This window comes from Budorcas taxicolor, chromosome 6 (genome assembly GCF_023091745.1).
Source record: "Budorcas taxicolor isolate Tak-1 chromosome 6, Takin1.1, whole genome shotgun sequence".
NCBI classification, from domain to species: domain Eukaryota; kingdom Metazoa; phylum Chordata; class Mammalia; order Artiodactyla; family Bovidae; genus Budorcas; species Budorcas taxicolor.
The window spans coordinates 89,769,108-89,792,747 of record NC_068915.1 but is presented as its reverse complement, the minus strand read 5'-3'; the positions used below and the strand labels follow the sequence as shown (position 1 = coordinate 89,792,747).

The following is a 23,640-nucleotide window of genomic DNA, read 5'->3' as shown; positions in this document are numbered from 1 at the left end:
AATTTAATATAATTTGTGACTCTTGAATGAAAATCTTATGTTTTCCACATCTAGGATCATACTTTCTTTCATTTTTCTCTAAAATAAAATCATAAGTTCTCTGATAATTTTAATAATGTGTCTTCTTTTAAAAATTCTTTTGTTAAATTATTTCACTTGATTTTTGTGAACTAGATCATGGGATAGGCAGAGAGCCTTTGATTGTACTTTTTCTTTGGGAAAAAGGTCAAGATAGTGTGTTAATTAACTCAAGGTCAAGTGGTGAATTAATGACTGAATCTGGTGATCTTTCCATAAGATAATGGCATTTTCCCTAAGAAATTTTTTAAGTCAAAATTTGAGCCTTTGAAGCTATGCAGTTGAATTAGATTAAAGGAATGTATTTTTAAAAAGAGAGCTATGTTTTGGATTAAAAAAAAAACATTAAAATGGTTTGAAGAGAATTTCAGTGGTTCTCAACCAATGTAATTTCTCACCCAAGGAAACATTTGGCAAGGTCTGGAGATAGTTTTGATTGTGACATTTAGGGTTGGATGGAGGAAGGAAGGGGGGTGACACTGGCATTTTGTGGGCAAAGGCCAGGTATACTGCTAGTCATAGTACCGTGCATAGCATCCCAAAACAGAGTTATCCAGCTCCAAAATGCTAGTAGTGTGAAAGTGGAGAAACCCATTAGATATTTCCCACTCATTTTAACCAGAACGTGTGTTTCTTTGATCAGTGAGGTAAGATATATTGAATATAAGATATCTTTAAGCTTTTATTCACCAAGGACTTTTCATTTACTTGAAATAAAGTTATACCTGCCAGAACTGCTAACTTTGATGGCAAAGGACTACCTTGCAATTGCAGTGGCCCTGCCTTTTGGGCTACACTTTCCAAACTCTCTGCCTCTGTTATTAACTCATCCTTTGCCTCTCCCCGGTACCTTTGGCATCTTCCTGTCAATTATCTTTCATAATAAAGATGAAAGCAAAGTAATTCTCTTTTCTGTACATATTGACTAATGGTACCCTTCCCTTTCTAATCTTTGAAGAGTAATCTACAGTTATTTGCACACATTTCATGCCATTTCCATCTAGCAAGATATTGTTAGTGCTTTTTGTTTTTCAAATCTAATGCATATAGTTCAGTTTTTATTTTTAATTCTCCATCAGCCTTTATCCCTGCTTTTGCTCAGTCATGTCCAACTCTTTGCAACCCTAGGGACTATAGCCTGCCAGTCTTCTCTGTCCATGGGATTTTTAAGGCAAGAATACTGGAGTGGGTCACCATTTCCTTCTCTAGGGAATCTTCCCGACCCAGGGATCCAACCAAAGTCTCCTGCACTACAGGTGGTTTTTTACTGCTAAGTCACCATATACAGTTGATCAAATTCTTCTAGGAAACTTCTCTTCTTAGTTCTGTGGCTGTTCCTTCTTGATCCCTTGAGAGCTCTTCTCTTTCTGCTCCTCTGTGATACTGGTTTTTTTTCCCCCCCACAGGATTGTATGCTTAGTCAGCTTTTTTTCTTTTCATATAGTTCTTTCTAACAGATCCATATCAATGCCGTTAAATACCAGTTTATTTTTCATGACTCCAAAATTCAGAACCTGTAGATTTGACTTCACTCCAGGGTTCCAGATCTAATATCTATCTACTATTTGTAAATGAGACACAGTCATGTCAGATTCAGAATGTCTAAAAATGAATTTTTCTCCATGCCTATTTTATTCAGTTTGGGCTGCTATAATAAAATAACATAGACTTGGTGGCTTATAAATAACAAACATTTGTTTTTCACAGTTCTGGAGGCTGTTAAGCCCCAGATGAAGATCTCTAGCAGATTCAGTGTCTAGAGAGAGCCTGCTTCCTGGTTCATACCCAGCCATCTTTCTACTGTGTCCTCACATGGCAGAAGGAGCAAGGGAGCTCTGTGAGGTGTCTTTCATAAGGTCTGATCCCAAACATGAGGGCTCCACCCTCATGACCGAGTCATATCACATTTGAGATTAGGTTTCAACAAAACAGTCTATAGCAATCCTCAACCTGTTTGTTTTCTTGTATACCTTATACCTGTGGTTGGTACCACAATCCAACCAGTAACTCTAGTCACAAACTCTGGAGTCATCCTAGACTCCTTTTACCCCACCTCCTACTCTAGCTTATTAGTCACTAAGTCTTTTTTTGTTTATACTTCACTTTGTGAATATCTCTCATGTTCATTTCTTCTTCTCCATATGATTATGTTGCCACCACCTTCATTTAGGTGTGTCTGAATCACCTGTACTGGTATTAAAGGAACTTTTTCAAAGTGGAAAAACAGATGATCACAGTGGTTCTCACTTAAAACTTTTCAATGACCCCATTTTAACTACATGAAAGTGAAAGTGTTAGTTGCTCAGCCATGTCCAACCCTTTGTGACTTCTTGGACTGTAGCCCTCCAGGCTCCTCAGTCCATGGGATTTTCCAGGCAAGAATACTGGAATGGGTTGCCATTTTCTTCTCCACGGGATCTTCCTGACCCGGGGATGGAATCTGGGTCTCCCACATTGCAGGCAGATTTTTTTACTGTCTGAGCCACCAGGGAAGCAGATCCAAAGTAATTAACATGGCTCTTAGCCATTTGTGACCTACAGGCCCTCCAATCTTTTCTTCCATCACAATCCCCACCCACCCTCCAAAGAACTGGACAAGTTGTATTATTCATGCCATGCCTTTTTATAAGTTGTCTCTTTCATTTAGAATGCCCTGGTTAGTTACAATTTTAGTTGTCTTTTTCTTAAAAATTAATTTTGTTTTTAATAAAGTAATACACATACACAGATTTTAAAAAATCAAATAGTGCTAAAAAGATCATAATATTGACTAGCAGATCTTTGTTCCTGCCTTCCTGGCTCTTCACCTTGCCAGAATCAACCACTTTTGACTCTTTAAGGTGCTTCTTCTGTATTTACCTCTGTATTGCTAAACCATTTGCTTGTAATACTATTTCTTGAGTTGTCAAGTTTAGACTTGTTGAGTTTCTCTTCTCATTCCAGTATAGTGACTATAAGGGTAATACTCTAAACACTTAATGATGAGCACTGCATAGATAACAGTTAATCACAACTAGTTACTCTACATGGTCTATGTTGGCTAATCACTGGTCTTGATTTTATGACACATTTGATAGCCCAGTTGGTAAGGAATCTACCTGCAATGCAGGAGACCATGGTTTGATTCCTAGGTCAGGAGGATCCTCTGGAGAAGGGATAGGCTACTTACTCCAGTATTCTTGGGCTTCCCTTGTGGTTCAGCTGGTAAGGAATCTGTCTGCAATGCAGGAGACCTGGGTTCAATCTCTGGGTCCCCTGGAGAAGGGAAAGACTACCCAGTCTAGTATTCTGGACTGGAGAATTCCATGGACTATATAGTCCATGGGGTTGCAAAGAGTCGGATATGACTGAGTGACTTTCACTTTCATCAGTATTTACATTATCATTACCACATAAATATTGTCAACTGCTGAAGCAATATAATACAATCATGTTATCTTGATAACTCAGTATTTGTTTCCTAGAAGTTATTGATGTTTAAAAAAAAGCATTTATTACCTATTAAAAAGTCACTGTAATTCTCACCTTCTCTGTGAAGGTTTTGCTGGTATGCAAATTGATTCTCCACCCTGTGTTATTCCCATGCTACCTCTGTTCTGCTTATCACATTATATCTTATAGATTTGCGTGTTGATCTTCCTTATGAGAATATGAGTTCCTTGAAGGTAGTGATAATATTTGTTATCTTTGAACACTCAGTGTCTTGCATCAGTGCCAAACCCAAAATGTTTAATAAATATCTGTTGAATTATGGATGAAACAGGAGCATCCTTTCTCTTTGAAGTAGCCTTCAATATTGAGTAGATGCTTTTGTGAGCACTTCTCTGATTTCTGAGACTCTCCATATGGATCACACACTCAGATTCCTAGGAAGTTAAAATAAATGAAGTCAGCAAGCCTGGTGGAGTCTGTGGCATTTAAAGAGGTCACATGCTACTAGGTTCCAGCTAGTTGTTGCTATGAAGGTGTTTCAGACTTCCACTTTTAAAATAGAAGGAGAAAAATCCAGGCTTGATATGAACGATCATGATTCAGTTTTAAAAAACTGTGCAGACCAAGTAAATTGTTCTTCAAAATCAAGCTTGATTTGGTTCATGACCACCAGCTGATGAAGATTATTGCATGGGAGTAGGAGGAACTGTGTACCTCATCCCAGAGCCTTGAACTTGGTGTCTGATTAGCCCGAGAATGTCTAACCCAAGGGATCCTTCCAGGGGCTCTCCTTAGTGGAATTTCTTTGCCAGCTGATGCCAGCATGTGGAGTAACCCTTAATAGAAGACAGCCTGGGCACAGCCTTCCAGAGTGTTCAGAGGCCCCGGCAGGATTTCCATGGAATCAGGACTCCCTCTGTCATGTGGGAATAAAGAATGTTGTGTTAAATTATAAAGTGATAAGGGAAGGAGCTCAAGAAGACTAAAAGTTGTACACTATCTGCCGAGCCATGTGTGTATCTTTCCTTATGTTAATTTATATTTTACAATACTCCTAAGAGGAAGATATTGCCATCCTTAGTTTGCAGATGTTAAATCTCTATCAGATTTAGTTTTTTTTTTTCAATTTCCATCATCAGAACAGATTAACTGAAGAATTAATGCCTCTGATTCTACCCATGAAGAAAGCCCATATATGGGGTTTTAAAAATGATTTAAACCTGTTTTATAATAAAAAAGGATAAAATTTTCCACTGGACATTGACATTGGGATCTTTGAACTTAATGTTTGTTTTGTATGTTCATAGATTAATCTAAGATTGCTCATCTATCAACATTTGTTGAAGATCCCTTGTGCTCTGTGTTAAATAACAGGATTTCAGAGCTGGGAAATATACAATTCCTGTACTTGAGAAGTCTTAAATGACTGTTTCTGATTTGTTCTAAGTGTGAAAGGAGAAGCTAGGTAATAGGGTTAAAGGCAGAAGAATATATAGAAATTTGGTATCCAAATTGTGCCAAATTGTGTTTTGTTTTGTTTTTTAATTTGAGCTGCTCCTTTTTTCTTGTTTCAACAAACAGAATAGTCAAGTAGAAAAATTAGAAAGTGCAAATTAGGATAATTAAGGAAAAATTCTTCTAACCATGTGGGCAACTCTATCTACTTACCCATCTTTTTTTAAACTATTTATCTATGTGGATATTTTTATATTTATCACAAACACATGCAGAAAAAACACTCAGATCTCACTAATTACTATTCTATAAACTGCTTCTCTTACTGAGGGATATTTTTAAATGTTTGAAACAAATTTTTATGACTGAAGAGCATTTTATTACTTGGAAGTATTTCCTTTATATTTAATCAGTTCTCTATTGTTAGATATTTAGGCCAATTTCTAATTTTTTTAATAAGCCATCACATGTAGAAATTTTGTAGTGAAATCTTTTTATGTATTTTAATTTATTTCCTTGGGAAAAATTGCTAGAAATGAGACTACTGGATTTAAACACTTGTACAATTTTTAAGCTTTTAGCTAAAAGCTAAGAGTCCTGATAAATTGTCCTGTGGAAGAGTAGTAATAATTTGTCTATTATCAATGGATATGAGTTTCTTTTTCCCTTCACTGTTTCCAATGCTAGGTACCATCTCTTTTTAAAAAAAAAATTTTTCTCCCAATTCAATAGAGATAGAAAAAACTCTCTGTTGAGACTCTTTCAGCCTTTGAACTTTCTAGATTCTATTGTTATCTGGTACAATACTATCACTTTGTGTTTTGGTTACTTGGTTGGCTGATTACCTGCCTTAGCAGCGTTGGAAGAGTTTGAGAATAGGGCATTTCCTGTCCACATGTGTGTTTTGGGGGTGCTTGTGGATGTTTGTTGAGCTTAATTGTACTTGAAGGGCATGTGGAGTTTAGAACCTTGTCAACACAACCAGTGGGCAAGTTACTCTGTTCTTGCAAGTTACTCTGTTCCTACTAGTTGCATAATAATGAGTACTGAGTACTGATTTAATAATTTTACTGAGTACTGATTAACTGTTAGCACTGCATTAAGTGCTTTGCATACTTAGCTGGTTTGAGCCTCACGACAGCACTCTGAAGAAGGGATAATAATTATCTCCATCTTGCCGATGAGGAAACCGAGAGGTTATGAAACTTGCCCATGGTACAGGGCTGTAAAGTGGCAAAAACAGATTATGAACTCAGGATCATCCAGCTCCCAAGCAGTTTTATCATTCCTCCTCTGCCCTCTCCTCTCCAGCTTCTTATTATAGATATTTTAAAGTATATGTAAAAGTAGAGACAACAGCAGAGTGAACCTTGACATACATACCACCCAGCTTCAACAATGATCAATATGTGGGCAATCTTGTTTCATCTGTCTTTCCCTCACTGCCACACACCTGTCTTCCCTTGTTGGATTATTTTAAAGCAAATCAGAGATACATTAATTTCTTTAATAAGTATTTAAATACATATCTCTAAGAGATATAGATTCTGTTTTAAAAATCTAAACCACAATATCATTATCACACTTGCTGCTGCTGCTGCTGCTAAGTCGCTTCAGTCATGTCCGACTCTGTGCGATCCCATAGATGGCAGCCCACCAGGCTCTTCAATCCCTGGGATTCTCCAGGCAAGAATACTGGAGTGGGTTGCCATTTCCTTCTCTAATGCATGCATGCATGCTAAGTCGCTTCTGTCGTGTCCGAGTCTATGCGACCCTATGGATAGGAGCCCACCAGGCTCCTCTGTACACAGGATTCTCTAGGCAAGAATACTGGAGTGGGTTGCCATTTCCTTCTCCTGTCACACTTGACACTCTAACAATTTCTTAAGATTGTCAGATTCCCCTGATTATCTTTACTGTGATTTTTACTGTCGGTTTGTTTGAATCAGAATCCCTGCAAGGACTACCCTTGGTATTCTAAACTTTCCTAATCTCAGCACAGTGTTCCTTTCCTCCCCCTGCTTTTCCATGAGGCCTGTCCTTCTCAGAGACAGAGTTAGTAAGCTGGAGGGACTTCAAATTTTAAAATAGTTCCTATGAATTGAATATCTAGTTTGCATCTCCCCAGAAGGAAGCACACTAGTTTGCATCTCCCCAGAAGGAAGCACACTGAGTAGTTAAAACTTGAGAAGCACTGGGTGTGTGAAGACCAGTGGAGAAAATACATTGCCACATGGGTTCATTATCCCTCCTCCCTGAAGCTCACCAGTGCATATTCATCAGGTGGCTGAGAATTCCCTTTGTTCTTCTGCTTATAGGATAAGGCTCCATCACAGCTATGGCTAAGTCTTCTCACTTATAGGGCCAAGTCTCATCAGATATAAGTGATGTGTGTGTGTTGTTTGTTCAGTCGTGTCTGACTCTTTGAGACCCCGTGGACTGTAGCCCTCCAGGCTCCTCTGTCTATGGGATTTCCCAGGCAAGAATACTGGAGTGGGTTGCCATTCCCTTCTCCAGGGAATCTTCCCAAACCCAGGGATTGAACCCAGGTCTCCCACATTGTGGGCAGATTCTTTAATGTCTGAGCCACTAGGGAAACCCAGAAAGTGATACTGGCTTGAAAATTCTGTCTTGAGCCTTGAGCTTAAAAAATGAGACATGCTGTCCTGGGTGCCCCTTCCATGATGCAAGAGAATAACTTGGAAATGGGAGCCACAGGCTTGTTATTTTCATAACGGTCAAGACTTTGATAGAATCTTTTGTCTTGAGCACATTTTCAAGGTTTCATGTTTGTTTTGGTTCTGTTTTGAACTTGAAGGTCTAGTGATCCTCCACTGTGTTCTGGCAGATGGGAATTCAACCAGAAGTCCTGAAAATGATGGCCTTCTCTGTGGAGATCATGCAGAAAACTGCCCAGGTAATGCATAACTAGTGATGTCTTTGTATTTCATCAGCTTTGTATTCAATCTCAGAAAGCTGAATTCCCTAAATTTTAAGTTGTTGATAATACAGTAATCATAAAACCAGATAGTTTTTTGAGCACTTGCTAATGTACCAGGCACCGGGCTTTACATACAGTAATGCATTCACTCCTTGCAAGAACTCTATGAGCTAGTAACACTTTTTACTTTTTTCAAGGTGAAGCTAGAAAGAATATGTAATTGCCAAAGGTCACACCGCTGGTATACTACAATTCTGGGATTCACACTCAGGTCTTTCTCATTTCATCATAGACGTGACTTCCAGCCTCTAGCATCATGTGATATCTTAGACTAGATTCATAGAAAGTTGGCACATTCTATTCAAATTTTATTTTCTATTTTATAACTTAAAAGAAGGGAAGAAGTCATCAATTTTTAAAACATATTTTACCTTACAGATGCTTGAATTAGTATTCTCAAAGTTATTAGTCTGAGGCAGAGGTCAGCTTTAGTAGAGTCAGATAGTAAAAACTGAAGTTTTGTGGGGCTTATGGTCTTTTTTGTAACTACTCTGCTCTACCACTGAAAGCAGCCATCAGTTCAATTCAGTTCAGTTCAGTCACTCAGTCATATCTGACTCTTTGCGACCCCATGAATCACAGCACACCAGGCCTCCCTGTCCATCACCATCTCCCGGAGTTCACTCAAACTCATGTCCATCGAGTCAGTGATGCCATCCAGCCATCTCATCCTCTGTTGTCCCCTCTTCCTCCTGCCCCCAATCCCTCCCAGCATCAGAGTCTTTTCCAGTCAACTCTTCCCATGAGGTGGCCAAAGTACTGGAGTTTCAGCTTCAGCATCATTCCTTCCAAAGAACACCCAGGACTGATCTCCTTTAGAATGGACTGGTTGGATCTCCTTGCAGTCCAAGGGACTCTCAAGAGTCTTCTTCAACACCACAGTTCAAAAGCACCAATTCTTCGGTGCTCAGCTTTCTTCACAGTCCAACTCTCAGCCATAGACAGTATGCAAATGAATGGCTTTGGATGTCTTCCAATAAAACTTTTTTTTAGAGGAACAAGCTGTGAACCAGATTTGGTTTTTGGGTCACAGTTGACTGACTTCTGGTCTAAGGTCTGTCTGTCATTTACATATTGTATGGTCTGATCTTCTACAGGGGCCGTTTCTTATTTCAAAACAAAACACAACACAACATAGGCCAATTCTGAAAGTAGGGCAGAGTGGAGAAGAACCTCTGGAAACTTCTCTGAGCTGCAGTATGGTGACCTGGTGCAAGTACTCCTTTCCTAGTGTCCTGGGGATGTTGTAACTGAGCCAGGAACACGCTGAGCAAGTCGTCCTGATGTGAGTCATCAGTTCTAGCCCAACTTTCCTCTTTCCTCCCTCCCATTAGTGGGTGGTCTGGAGAGTGCCCGTGAGCTGTGGAGTCCATGGCTGTTTTAGATCACGATGGTGTGGGTCTTGTCACCTGTGTAGTGAGGAGGACAAAGCCTACTTTATGTGTGTGCTTTCCTTCAGTCTGGTTTCATATGTCTTAAATGACACTTTCACATTTCCTTTGGGAGATTATTCTGTAATCTGATGATTGACAGGGTTAAAAAATATTACTTATCCTCCTAAATGTATTTTTAAATTTTGTTATTATCATGAGCACTTTTAACAACATTTTTAGTGCACAATACAATATTACTGGGGCTTCCCAGAACCCCCCTGCCAGTGTGGGAGACTAAGAGGCCTGGGTTTGATTCCTGAGTCGGGGAGATCCCCTGGAGACGGGCATGGCAACCCACTCCAGTATTCTTGCCTGGGAAATCCTATGGACAGAGGAACCTAGCAGGTTACAGTCCATAGGGCTGTAGAGTCAAAGACGATTGAAGTGACTTAGCATATATTATTAACTATAGCCTCTGATGTTGGATAGTAGATCTCTAGAAATTATTTATCTTACAGAACTGAAGTTTTATAGCCCTTGAACAACAAACAAGGCCTCTCTCCACAACCCCTGGCAACCACCATTCTACTCTGTTTCTGTGGATTTGGCTCTTTAGATGCTCAAATAAGTTGAATCATGTATTACTTGTCCTTTGGTGACTGGTTTATTTCTCTTAGCATAATGCCCTCCAGGTTCATCCATGTTGCTGCATATTGCAAAATTTTCTTCTTTTTTAAGACTGATTAATATTCCATTGTCTGTATATACTGTATTTCCTTTATCAATTCATCTCTTGATAAATATTTTCACTGTTTCCACATCTTGGCTATTGTGAAAATGCTACAATTAACATGGGAGTGCAGCTTCTTTTTTGAGATCCTGATTTTTGGATAAATATCCAGGAGTGGTATTGTTGGATCATACGGCTGTTCCACTTAAAATTTTTGAATAAACTCCTTGCTATTTTCTATAGAGGCTGTAGATTGCCCTTTCAGTCTATAAATTGTTGGTTTCCTAGTTTGTTTAAGATCACAGGTAAGCGGAGTAGGCTGACATGAACTTGGAAAGACTGGCTCTAGAATGTGTATTGTTAATTCCCATGGTAATATTCTAGAATCACTTTAGAAGACCAGAGTGCTCAATACATGAGAAAAATTCTGAAAAAAAAAAAAAAAACAATTGCTTGAAAGTGCAAATGGCAGTAGTTTCTTGAAAGAGAAATTAATGTAAAACAGGAGCAGATTGTCTCTGTTGAGTAACTATGTGACCTTGAGCACATTGCTTAAGCTTTCAAAGACTTAATTTGGAACCTGTAAAATAAAGAAGTGACTTTCAGTGGTCCCCAACCTTTTTGGCACTAGGGATGGATTTCATAGAAAACAATTTTTCCACAGACTGGGATGGGGGTGTTGTTTGGGGATGATTCAATTACATTACTTGTATTGTGCACTTTGAAAGTGAAAAAGTGAAAGTATTAGGAAGTCAGTCCTGTCTGACTCTTGTGACTCTATGGACTGTAGCCTGCCAGAGTCCTCTGTCCTTGAAATTCTCCAGGCAAGAATACTGGAGTGGGTTGCCATTCCCTCTTCCAAGGGATCTTCCCAGGGACAGAACTCAAGTCTCCAGCATCGTAGGCAGATTCTTTACTCTGAGCCACCAGGGAAGCCCACTGTGCACTTTATTTCTATTCAAATGCTGCTGATCTGACAGGAAGTACCGGTCTACACCCTGGAGGTTGGGGACCCCTGAATTAAATGATTTTTAAGAGTCCTTCTTGTTTCTAAATGATTTCAGGATTTTACTTGCCAACAGCCCCAGTCTTTAAGCATTCCATTTTTAGTCCATCATTTTCGACCTTGAATGAAACATTCATTCTGTTTGTCAGTACTTATGAGCTACCTACTATACAGGAGGCCCAGTTCCAAGTGCCCAGGATGCAGCAGTGAACAAAATGGTCGAAGATGAGGTCACAAAGATAATAGGAAAAAAGAGGTAGAGGCCATTTACTGAGATGAGGAAGGACAAGATTTGAGGGGGTGGAAATTCTAGGTTTCATTTTGGAAGTGTTAAGTTGAAATGCCAGTTAGACATGTTAATGAGGCAGTTAGCACGGGAGTAAGAGATCTGGGATGGAAACAAATTTGGGCATTGTTATCATTAAGCTGTTTGAGGCCAGGAAACTCCCAGAGAGGAAGAGGAGCGAGGAGAAAAGCTGAAAAAGTGTTGCACCTCCATGCATTGCAAAATTTAGGAGCTGAGGGAGTTGAAGTCAAACCAGCCAGGGAGAATGAGCAAAGGAGGCATCACATGCACTCTTGAAAAACAAAAAGAAATACAGTTTTTTTCCTGTCCATTCTTATTTACCTCCTAGCCAAGAATAATTTTACATATATGAAATACACTCAAATCTCAACACTGAATTCTTTCTTCTTCCTTTAAAAGGGCTAGAATGAAAAGTGCAGCTGTAAGTGAATGTCCACTCCTGTAAGCTCACAAATGGTTAACACAGTCCTTCTGGGTAAAAGACTTGCTGATGAGGCCTGATGGCCCTCTGTATAAGCATATCCTAGAAGCTCAGGAGGGTAACAAGTACATCTGTGAGGTTTATTTTTCTTTTCCTGGAGAAATAGACCAATTCACATTTTGACAAAAAACAGCATTGAACATAAGACAAATGGGAATCCTCAATTACAATACATTTTCTGATGTTGCACTTTTTCAAGAACATCCTGAATTTACACTCCCCTGTCCCATGGTGATAGTTATCAAGATAAGAAGAAAAATTAACTTAAAAAATATAAAACCTTCTTCCTCCCCTCTTGGTTTAAGAAGATTGTAAAATGAAGAAGTCCCTACTGGGAAGATGTCTAAAATATTAAAGTCTCAGGCTGTACTTCATAGTCTAAGAGGAAACTTTTCTCCAGATTCTGCTGTGACCATTTGAACTGTTCAGTGCACTGATTGTTTCCCCCTCTTTTTAGGTCAGATATCTGTGTAGGAAGGTCAATTTATAACGATATTTTTTCCTTCCTCTCTCTCTTTGTTAACACTTGTGGGACTTCTATCTCAAAATATAAAAAGTTGAGAAGTTCAAAGTGTTAGTTGCTCAATTGTGCTCGACTCTTTGCGACTCCATGGACTTTGGCTTGCTAGGGTTCTCGGTCCGTGAATTTCTTCAGGCAAGAATACGGGAGTAGGTAGCCATTCTCTTCTCCAGTATAGCTTCCTGACCCAGTGATCGAATCTGGGTCCCCTGCATTGCAGGCAGATTCTTTACCATCTGAGCCACCAGGGAAGCCTGAATTTAGTTCCCCTCTTTTAAATCTCTTACATAGAGATTTAACTATGTATTTAACTAAAGGTTTAGAGATACAAGAGGTTATAAATACTGTAATGAGATTTACCAAAAAAGCATTATCCCAGTAACTGATTTCAGAAGAGTTGCTGATATTGATATTATTTGCAAAATTATTAAATAGATTTTTCATACCTTATCAGAATAGGTAAGGGACGATTTTATGAAAATAAGCCTAATGTATTAATTGTGAAGAGTTTTAATCACAAAGGCATGACAAAGCCTGCTTGGCTGGAGAATAAGAATTAAGTACAGAAAGACTAGGGCTTCCCAGGAGGGGCTAGTAGAAAAGAACCTGCCTGCCAGTGCAGGAGACGTAAGAGACGTGGGTTTGATCCCTGGGTTTGGAAGATCCCTTGGAGAAGGGCATGGCAACCCATTCTGGTATTCTTGACTGAAGAATTCCATGGACAGAGGATTCTGGGGGGCTACAGTCCATAGTGTTACAAGGAGTTAGACACGACTGAAGCAACTTAGCACATACACACAGAAAGACTAAAGAACCATACTGTTTGATCAAAGCATCCATCAAAATGAGGAAAATTCTATATTTAAACTAGGTTATCTGGGTGTCTGCTGTATTCCTCCACTTTAGTTTGGCCCAAGAAAATCCATCACATCTCTTCTAATGATTCTTATGACCCCCAGAATGTGACCACTTCCTATCTACCTGCCCATACTATCAGAGAAAGATATTCTTACTTCTGATCCCTCTACTAACTCTTGGAATCACATTTTGACATCATTGACCTCCAGTAGCCCTGGTGGTTTCTTATTTAATTGGCTGTAGAATCTTTGGAATACTGTTCCTCATGAAGAGTTTGTGATATGTTACCTGCCGTGCCCATTCACTTAAAAGATTGTGCTGTGATCTGGTTCATGCAAGTTTCCCATGTAATTGGTGGAACAAACTCATTCCCAGAGAAATGATTTGGTTTGGGGAGTGTGAGTTGGAAAAGAGCAAGTAGGAGGGAAAAAGAGCAATTAAGTTCCACCACCCCTAGTATTTGGAATAGGAAATGGCACCCCACTCCAGTATTCTTGCCTGGGATATCCCATGGACAGAGGAACCCTGCAGGCTACAGTCCATGGAGTTGAAAAAGAATCAGACACAACTTAGTGACTAAATAACAGCAAACAAACCTCAGTATCAGAGAAATCTTCATGGCTGTTACATTTTTTAGACCATGCCGTTCACTCGTCAATAGAGAAACACAATACGTAGGACTAGTCATTCTTTTGTCATAAGATTAACTTTTCCCTTTTCTTGATAAATATCTCTGGAATGGAAGGATAGACTTTACTGTCCCCTTCCTTCCCTATGTCATCAGGTCTCATGATAGGCAGAAAATGTTGGATTTCACAGCTGTTCAATTTTCAGAAAATGTGACCTTGATGAATATTAGATGAAAGCAACTGGAATTTTAGGTGCATTTCAAAGGAGGAAATGCTGATAAAGCCTTCTCATTTCCATGCAAGAGAGAGAGAGAGGCTCCCATTTAGCTTTTTTTGCAGGGGAGTGGGGAGTGGGGAGTGGGGAGGGCAATATGTATGATTAATTTTTCTTCCAGGTTTTAAAGTTCCATAGAGAAATCATAGGACGTTTTCTGCTTGGTGACATGGAAGGGTTTTTAAATCCAAATAATGCTGGGAATATTTAAGGGCATGCTTATTTGGCAAAGGAGAGAACTCTGTGAGCAATCAAAACAGGACTTGGCAACCCTTTCCCTGGCATGGATTTGTGTTGCTTGGATGAACCGAGGCTGATCAAATCACTGCATCCAGCAGCTGCTGGTTAAGGCGCTCTCTGGTATCTTGCTCTGTATGGTGTTTATTAAAAAGGCTGGCTATGTTTAGCAGGGCATGGCAGCCAGAGGAATTAGTGGAGTTCAGGATACAGAACCATATAGCTTATATTTAAAGTCAGGTGTGCTTTACAAAGTAGAAAAGACCTTTCTGGAGCCCAGCAGATCCGTCAGTAAGTCTCACTGCTTCTTTATTGGAGTGTAGTTGATTTACAGTGCTGTGTTAGTTTTAGTTGTACAGCAAAGGGATGAAGTTATACATATACATATTCTTTTTCAGATTCATTTCTCATATAGGTTATTATGCAGTACTGAGTAGAGTTCCCTGAGCTATACAGTAGGTCCTTGCTCTTACCTGTTCTTTTATTTTATTGTATTAATCATGTTTTAAATTTTCTGTATTTTATGATGGAAATGGTACTGATGATTCTCTATTCTTTTATTCATCTTGCCCTCCATTCCCCTGCCCCAGGCCTGTATCATGTATGTCTGTGTGGCTCAGATATGCCTTAGTTTCCTCCATTCCCCCTTGGCATCTTCTTACTTTAATCCATTCTGTGCTTTATTGTCTAATACATTGGCAAAATGCTTCACAGTTTAGTTTTCACACATACCATTTAATTTAACCTGTAAGAACCTTCTTCAACTCTCTCCCACCTCATTCAAGGGTAAAACGCCTGCTGACGTTTGAGGTCTCTGACTTCCATTCACAGCCATCCTTGGCTGCTCTCCTTCAGGTCTCTTCCATGTCTATTAAATCTGCTTCCCTCCTCCTGCATAAGGCTGGCATATTCCTGAAGACTAAGTTTTCACTCTTGAAATTCTCCACAACTCTGTTGTGTGCTCACCATCTCCTAAAAGTGCTTCCCAGGTGGCTCAGTGGTAAAGAATCTGCCTGCCAATGCAGGAGATGCAGGAGACGCTGGCTCAATCCCTGGGTCAGGAAGATGCCCTTGAGGAGGAAATGGCAACCCACTCCAGTAGTCTTGCCTGGAGAATCCCATGGGCAGAGGAGCCTGGCTGTAGCCCATGGGCCACAAAAAGTCCAACATGACTGAGCACGCATGCTTGCATCTCTTAAAAAAATCTGCATTGTCCAGAATTTATTTTTTAATTAGATAAGCCCTCTTTGTACTGCTGCAAGACTTCTCTTAGAATTGTCAAGATTTTAAAGATTCTAGAATCAACTCATTTACCAAGGACTTTATTGTCCCATGCACTTTGCTAGGAATTTGCACATGAAGCGAAGTGAAAGTTGCTCAGTCATGTCTGACTCTTTGCAACCCCATGAACTGGAGCCCACAGGCCTCCTCTGTCCATGGAATTCTCCAGGCAAGAATACTGGAGTGGGTTGTCATTTCCTTCTCTAGGGGATCTTCCCAAGCCAGGGATCAAACCTGGGTCTCCTGCATTGCAGGCAGCTTCTTTACCAATAGCGCCACCTGGGAAGTTAAAAATTTCCACATGTATTTTTTTACTTGAGCCTCTCAACAGCTCTTTAAGGTAGATGTTATCATCTTCAATTTCCAGATGATGGAACTGAGGCTCAGACAGCTTAATTAGCTTGCCTGGACCCATATGGCTCTTGTAAAGCAGAGCTGAAAATGAAACACTGATTTCCTTCCTTTTAAGCCAGTGTTTTTTCCACTGATTCCAGTGTATCACACTGTTTATGTGGTTACTATGGTTGTTTTTACTGGTTTGCTGCTTATTATTGAATTAAATTTGTTCTATCATGCCAATGTAGCTAGTTAGATAGGGTATCTCTTATTTCTTTGAAGTTTTCTAATGCTTACTATAGGCCTCTGGAAAGAGGAAATACTCAATGAATGGAAGTTGATTTTCAGTCAATCAATTTATTTGCCAAAATACACAGATCTTTGCCTTTGAGACATTGTGCAGTTATTTATGGGAGAGTCCCATTGACTGGCAGGCATGGGAGCAAATGTCTGGCACGTACAAGCAGTCAACACGACTGGTAATCAAGTCACCGACCAAAACCAGGTCAGCCAGTTCCTCTGCAACGTTCTTCCACCCTCTGAAACTCTGTGACCTGGCATCCCAGGAATTTCCTCTGTATCGATCATCCAGAGTTCTTTGCGAGTGTCCTTTGTGGTGACCCTGGGCAGCTATATATTTACTCATTTCATAATATCAGTTAAAAGTTTAGTGGTCATTGCTATCTCTAAGCTATATATTTACTCATTTCATAATATTAATTAAAAGTTTAGTGGTCATTGCTATCTTTAAGCTATATATTTACTCATTTCATAATATTAATTAAAAGTTTAGTGGTCATTGCTATCTCTAAAAGGATCGTTTAACGTCATTGGGGTGCCAGTGCCATACCAAACCTAGTGTGAAGTGGTCTTCTGCGGTGACCACTGTGGGCTTTCTGATTTCACAGGTGTCTGAGTCCTGCAAGCTGTTGGTCATACCATGACAATGGAAAGTCCAACTCTGGGTCAGCTGGCTAGTTAGCTGTTTCTCTGGGTGTGGGTAGGTGTTTATTATGAATCAACCCATGAAACAGCTAGTTAGCATTTTTTTTTTAGTGTTTCTCTTGACAGCTCTTGTTTATTGAAACTTTTTACAGGTAAATGATGGAGAAATTGCTCCATATTATCCCCCCATTCCGCTAACTGAAAAATTAGGCAATTAAGATTCTAAAAGGTAAGAAAAAAGTCAGTATAGGGAACGAAATCCTGGATATGAAGCTTCCAGTCTTTTCGTTCAGAGCAGGAAAAGCCCTCCAGGGATCCAATGAGTAGGGTAATCTCAATTCAGAGGAGCAGGACTTGTGGGTGCCTCAGGCAGGGAGCAGCTACCTGCCGAACAGAGTGGAGCAGTCAAATGCACGGACTGCCTGGGTCTGCGTCCCAGCTCTGCCAAATACAAGCTGCGGGATGTGGGAAAGTAACTTATCCTTGATGTGTTGTTGTTCTTTGTTCTTATTCAGTCTCTGCAGCACTCCAGGCCTCGCTGTCCTTCACCATCTCCCGGAGCTTGCTCAAACTCATGTCCATTGAGTCGGTGATGCCATCCAACCCTCTTGTCCTGTTGTCCCCTTCTCCTCCTGCCTTCAGTCTTTCCCAGTGTTGTGCTGTGCTCATCCATAAGTAGGAGTTAGAATGGTGCTTCCCTCACAAGGCTGTTATGAGTATTAAATGAGCTAATACAGCCCTCTCTCCCAACCTGTGGGTTCCAGTTAGCATCCTCAGATTCAAGCAACCAAAGATCCAACGAAGCAATACCAAAGGCTGACTGTAAACGCCATTTATATAAAGGTCCTCAGCATCTGTGGATTTTGGTATCAGCTGGGGTCCTGGAATCAGTCTCCTCAGATATTGAGGGGTGACTCTCTAAATAAAGCATAGTGACCAGCATCTGGCATTTAATAAGCACTGTGTTTAAGTTTTAAAAAAGGAAAAGAAGAAAGAAAAACAAATGAACAAACAAACAAAAACCCTCTTCTCTTTTCAATGCCATCAGCCCCACACCTCTGACAATCTTTCCAATCTTCTCTTTTATTACAATTATGTTTACCCTTTAAACAGCGCTGACGTTTCTGAGAGGTCGTTTAAACAGAAATCTTAGTTAAAATCTGAAACGTTGCTATCACATTCCCCAATAGCCAATCTCTAGGGCCAGTTTCTGGTCCCCAAAGTCTAATGTATCAGTGTGGAGAAAAGAAGCGATGAGAAATTGGAGTATATTCTATAGAAACACTGGCAACACCGGTAGGAATATAATTCTATTATATTTACAAATGTGCATTGAAAGTGAGTTGATTTACTGAGTCATTTCTCCTTCTTCAGTTAGCACCACACAACCAAAGCGAAGAGGCCACTTCTCTCGGTGCCCCAAGCAGTACAAGCATTACTGCATTAAAGGGAGATGTCGCTTCGTGGTGGCCGAGCAGACGCCCTCCTGCGTGTAAGTGGAGCACGGAGCCTACAAGCCAAGGGGTACAGACTGGTGCTGGCTTGGGGTGGGGGGGTGACAGGAGTGGAAAGTCTGAGCTCACCCAGCCATCTGTCGGGTGCAGTTTTTCCTGGTCCTACCCACCCCAACCCCCCCCCCCCCCCACTTGTTTAGGGGCAGTGACTTATGGAGAAACTGACGCACACTTTCTTGCTGAAATCTGAGCATGCGAGAGTCCGGATCGCCTTGGGGGCGGGGAGGGGGCGTGTTCCTCTGCTGTCTTGAGCAAGCAAAAAACTGTTTCTGTCTAGTGTTAAGGATGCTTTTCAGCTCAAATAAACTCTGATGTGGTTCAAATTCGAACACATTCTTCTGGCATTTGTTAGGTAGTTCATTGTGAATGTAAATATGAAGGAAATTTCTGCCAAATTCAAAGCTACTTTTGCAGGTGTCAATTAAGTGCATGGAAATCAGTCCTATTTTTAGAGATTCATAAAGCCTGTTTACTGCAGCAGGGAACTGGGAGGAGAGTTCTCGTTCCAACTCTTGGTAGATTGAGTCCAAGTTTAATTTTACTCAGGCACAAACAAATTTTTTGCATATCTTAAATATTTATTTTCTGCTAAAGATGTCTTGCTAAAGTGCTGAGACCTTACCTCATAGAGGAACAAGGTGATTTTTTAAAAATATAATTTTAATCTAATGTTCATAGAATATTTATGTTCTGCTGTGTAGTCGCCCCAGTATTCTTCTCCCCACCCCCACCTCCCCCACAAGTATCTCAGGACAGTGATTGCAAGCCCTGATATAGTAGAAAATTGAAGCATTGAGGACTTCTTCAAAGTTAGATTATAATTTAATTTAATGAAAAAAAACAATATAAATAGTTAATACTTAGAAGGGAATGAGAAAAAAGCCTAATGTAAGGAAATAAGGAAAATGTGGTTACATGTGTTGGGAAAGAGCTGATTTTTTAAAATTTCATTTAATTGCTTACTGGCTTGGGAGAATATAATGAATCTTTAAAAGATTAATGCCTCTTAACCCAGAATATTTCTCTTACTGGTCCCTATGTCTGTACATGTATTGTTCTTTAATATCGATGCCTTTGAGAATGAAAACCACAGCTGCAATCTACCTGCCTGGTCTTCACAGGTGGCTCAGTGGTATAGAATCTGCCTGCAGTGCAGGAGACAAGGGTTCAATCCCTGGGTTGGGAAGATCCCCTAGAGGAGGAAATGGCAACCCATTCCAGTATTCTTGCCTGGAGAAGTCCATGGACAGAGGAGCCTGGTAGCCTATGGGTTACAAAGAGTTGGACATGGCTTAGCAACTAAACAACAACAAAATTACCCAGCCTGTCTCCCTCAGTCAGGGGTTAAAACCCATTTCCTCCAGAGCTCCTCTGATGCTGCCTTAACTTTCTTTTTCAGTTGTTTTATTTTGTTTTTCTTTTATTAGGATTATATTGCATTTACAAACTAATTCAGGGAGAGCTGACATCTCTATATGTAAAGGAAGTCATGGTCATGCTTTGAACCATAAATGTCTCTTCTTACTTGTTTCCAGAATAATCATAGCTTCTCAGCAGATCTGATTTCTAGTCTCCTCTCTAATATCAGCCTGAGTCACTCCTCTCACTGACCTTTTTGGTTATATATGTATATATATATATATGTTTTCACTGAAGTATAGTTGAATGGCTTGACTTTCCAGCCATTTCTCTCACCACATTCTCAAATGTCCTTATGAAATCCTACATTCTTTTGCAGGGTTCATTAGACAAGCTATTCTCATAGTCTGGAAAGTTTATTCTTATTGAAGCTTTAAGATACAGCTCAAACTCAGCTTGCCCTGGATCCCTGCACTGACTTGAGTTGGATGTCTTTCCTCAGTGATCTAGTCACATTTCAATGAAAAGCTCTTTCCCCCTGGAATATCACTGGAGGTTTCTCTGAACCTCCTTTCTGTGACTGTGAGCTCCTAGAAGGCAGGGATGATGGCTTATTTGTTCTCATATTCCAGTGCCAAGCACAGTGCCTAGAATTTACTAGGTGCTCAAGAAATGTCTGATGAATAAATGAACAAGACCCTCTGTCACAGTTCATCTAGTGCTGTGCCGCATGCATACTAAGTCACTTCAGTTGTGTCCCACTCTGTGAGACCCTATAGATTGCAGTCTGCCAGGCTCTTCTGTCCATGGGATTCTCCCAGCAAGAATACTGAGTGGAGTTGCCATTTCCTCTTCCAGGGGATCTTCCAGACCCAGGGATCAAAATGGTGTCTCTTACATCTCCTGCAATGCAAAAGGCAATGCTCAAACTACCGCACAATTGCACTCATCTCACATGCTAGTAAAGTAATGCTCAAAATTCTCCAAGCCAGGCTTCAGCAATACGTGAACCGCAAAGTCCTTGATGTTCAAGCTGGTTTTAGAAAAGGCAGAGGAACCAGAGATCAAATAGCCAACATCTGCTGGATCATGGAAAAAGCAAGAGAGTTCCGGAAAAACATCTATTTCTGCTTTATTGACTATGCCAAAGCCTTTGACTGTGTGGATCACAATAAACTGTGGAAAATTCTGAAAGAGATGGGAATACCAGACCACTTGACCTGCCTCTTGAGAAATCTGTATGCAGGTCAGGAAGCAACAGTTAGAACTGGACATGGAACAACAGACTGGTTCCAAATAGGAAAAGGAGTACGTTAAGGCTGTATATTGTCACCCTGCTTATTTAACTTCTGTGCAGAGTACATCATGAGAAATGCTGGACTGGAAGAAACACAAGCTGGAATCAAGATTGCCAGGAGAAATCTCAATAACCTCAGATATGCAGATGACACCACCCTTATGGCAGAAAGTGAGGAGGAACTCAAAAGCCTCTTGATGGAAGTGAAAGAGGAGAGTGAAAAAGTTGGCCTAAAGCTCAACATTCAGAAAACGAAGGTCATGGCATCCGGTCCCATCACTCCATGGGAAATAGATGGAGAAACAGTGGAAACAGTGTCAGACTTCATTTTTTTGGGCTCCAAAATCACTGCAGATGGTGACTGCAGCCATGAAATTAAAAGACGCTTACTCCTTGGAAGAAAAGTTATGACCAACCCAGATAGTATATTCAAAAGCAGAGACATTACTTTGCCGACTAAGGTCCGTCTAGTCAAGGCTATGGTTTTTCCTGTGGTCATGTATGGATGTGAGAGTTGGACTGTGAAGAAGGCTGAGCTCCAAAGAGTTGATGCTTTTGAACTGTGGTGTTGGAGAAGACTCTTGAGAGTCCCTTGGTCTGCAAGGAGATCCAACCAGTCCATTCTGAAGGAGATCAACCCTGGGATTTCTTTGGAAGGAATGATGCTAAAGCTGAAACTCCAGTACTTTGGCCATCTCATGTGAAGAGTTGACTCATTGGAAAAGACTGATGCTGGGAGGGATTAGCGGCAGGAGGAGAAGGGGACGACAGAGGATGAGATGGCTGGATGGCATCACTGACTCGATGGACATGAGTTTGAGTGAACTCCGGGAGATGGTGATGGACAGGGAGGCCTGGCGTGCTGCGATTCATGGGGTCGCAAAGAGTCAGACACGACTGAGCGACTGCACTGAACTGAACTGAACATCTCCTGCACTGGCAGACGGATTCTTTACCACTGGGGGCTTCCCTGGTGGCTCAGACAATAAAGAAGTAAAGAATTTGCCTGCAAAGCAAGAGATCCGGGTTTGATCTAGTGCTGTGCTAAATGTCAAATCCAAGGCTTTAATCTGAACCAGGAACACCTTCTTAGTGGTGATATGGTACAAGACCAAGGAGGGCAGTGGGGTGATGGGGAGAAAGAACACTGGAGTCTTTGGAGTAAAATATACCTAAGATTTTAGTTCAACCAACTATGAGCAGCATTAACAATGAGTTGGTTACCTTTCCTGGGTGTTTAATTATCTCTAAAAGAAGATAATAATATCCTTCTGTCAAGTGTTGAAAATTAAGCAAAATAATACATCAAGCAAAAATATTTATTGTGGTACCCAGCACAGAGTAAATATTCCATAAATGTACTATTGAATTGAATGGGAGCTATTCAACTAGGCTTCACCTTTTAGGTGATTTGGTGTAGCACAGATTCAGGCAAAACTGTCTTGCCATGGGTGATTATGCCATTTTGGGAAACCAGAAATTTCTCTTTTTGCTTGGAATCATAGGAGTTTGTGGACTCCTGTCTTTATATAAAAAACCAAAGTGTGTGTTTCAAATAACTCAATCCCTTCTTAATCTTCTCAGTATTTTTTTTTTTGGAGGGGGCTGCCGGGAACGGGGATGATTTGTTTCCAGATACATAACTTTTATTTTAGATGGCACAGCTCACTTGTTATTGTTTAGTCATTAAGTCATGTCCGATTCTTTGCCACCCCGTGGACTGTAGCCAGCCAGGCTCCTCTGTCCATGGGATTTCCTAGATAAGAACACTGGAGTGGATTGCCATTTCCTTCTCTAGGGGATCTTCCCAACCCTGGGACTGAACCCTCGAACCCAAGTCTCTTGCAGGAGACAGGCGAATTCTGTATCCCTGAGCTACCGTGGAAGCCCAATAGCTCATCCGGTAAAGAATCTGCCTGCCAGGCAGGAGCCTCAGGAAATGAGGGTTTGATCCCTGGGCAGTGTTACATGTGGTTGGACAACTTGGGAGCCAGACTTCCTGCATTTGAGTCCTAGCCCCCACTCACCTACTTTCTCTATATCTCAGTTTCTCCATCTTCCAAAAGGGGTCAATAATACTACTTCAAAGGTTGTTATAAAGGATCAATTAGTTAATACTTATAAAGTTCTTACAATAGTGACTAGTGATTATTTCAGAACAAAGATCCGAAAGTCCTCAAGGGTCATAGCATCTTTAAATGTTATTTTTAACTTATGAGATGTTTATTAAATAAAAACTCATTCATTTGCTCAGCATTTATTAAACATTTGCTAGCATCTTTCACCCTTTCCTGTTCCTTTCCCACTGAAATGACCATTAGCTGATATGTTATTAATTAGATGAGCAGTGAAATAACATGAGTCATTGTAACTAGCTGTGTAAGGGTTTGACCTTCTACATAGCTTCACTGGGTTATAACTAATAGGAAGGACTGCTTACTGAGAAATTCATTTAAAGCATGGGTGAGTAACTGAAACCAGAGTTTATAATTAGGAAAAACATTCTAAAAGAGTAGCAAGTAATTAC

At 40.4% G+C, this 23,640-nt stretch overlaps 1 protein-coding gene across 1 annotated transcript in view; it reads left to right on the top strand.

The window, feature by feature from the left end:
* BTC (betacellulin) overlaps window positions 1–23,640 on the top strand; it is a 47,793-nt gene that overhangs the window by 15,651 nt on the left and 8,502 nt on the right. The window contains exons 2-3 of the mRNA XM_052642066.1: window positions 7,784–7,882; window positions 18,318–18,435. Coding sequence (XP_052498026.1) covers window positions 7,784–7,882; window positions 18,318–18,435 — 217 coding nt within the window. The remainder of the gene's footprint in view (window positions 1–7,783; window positions 7,883–18,317; window positions 18,436–23,640) is intronic.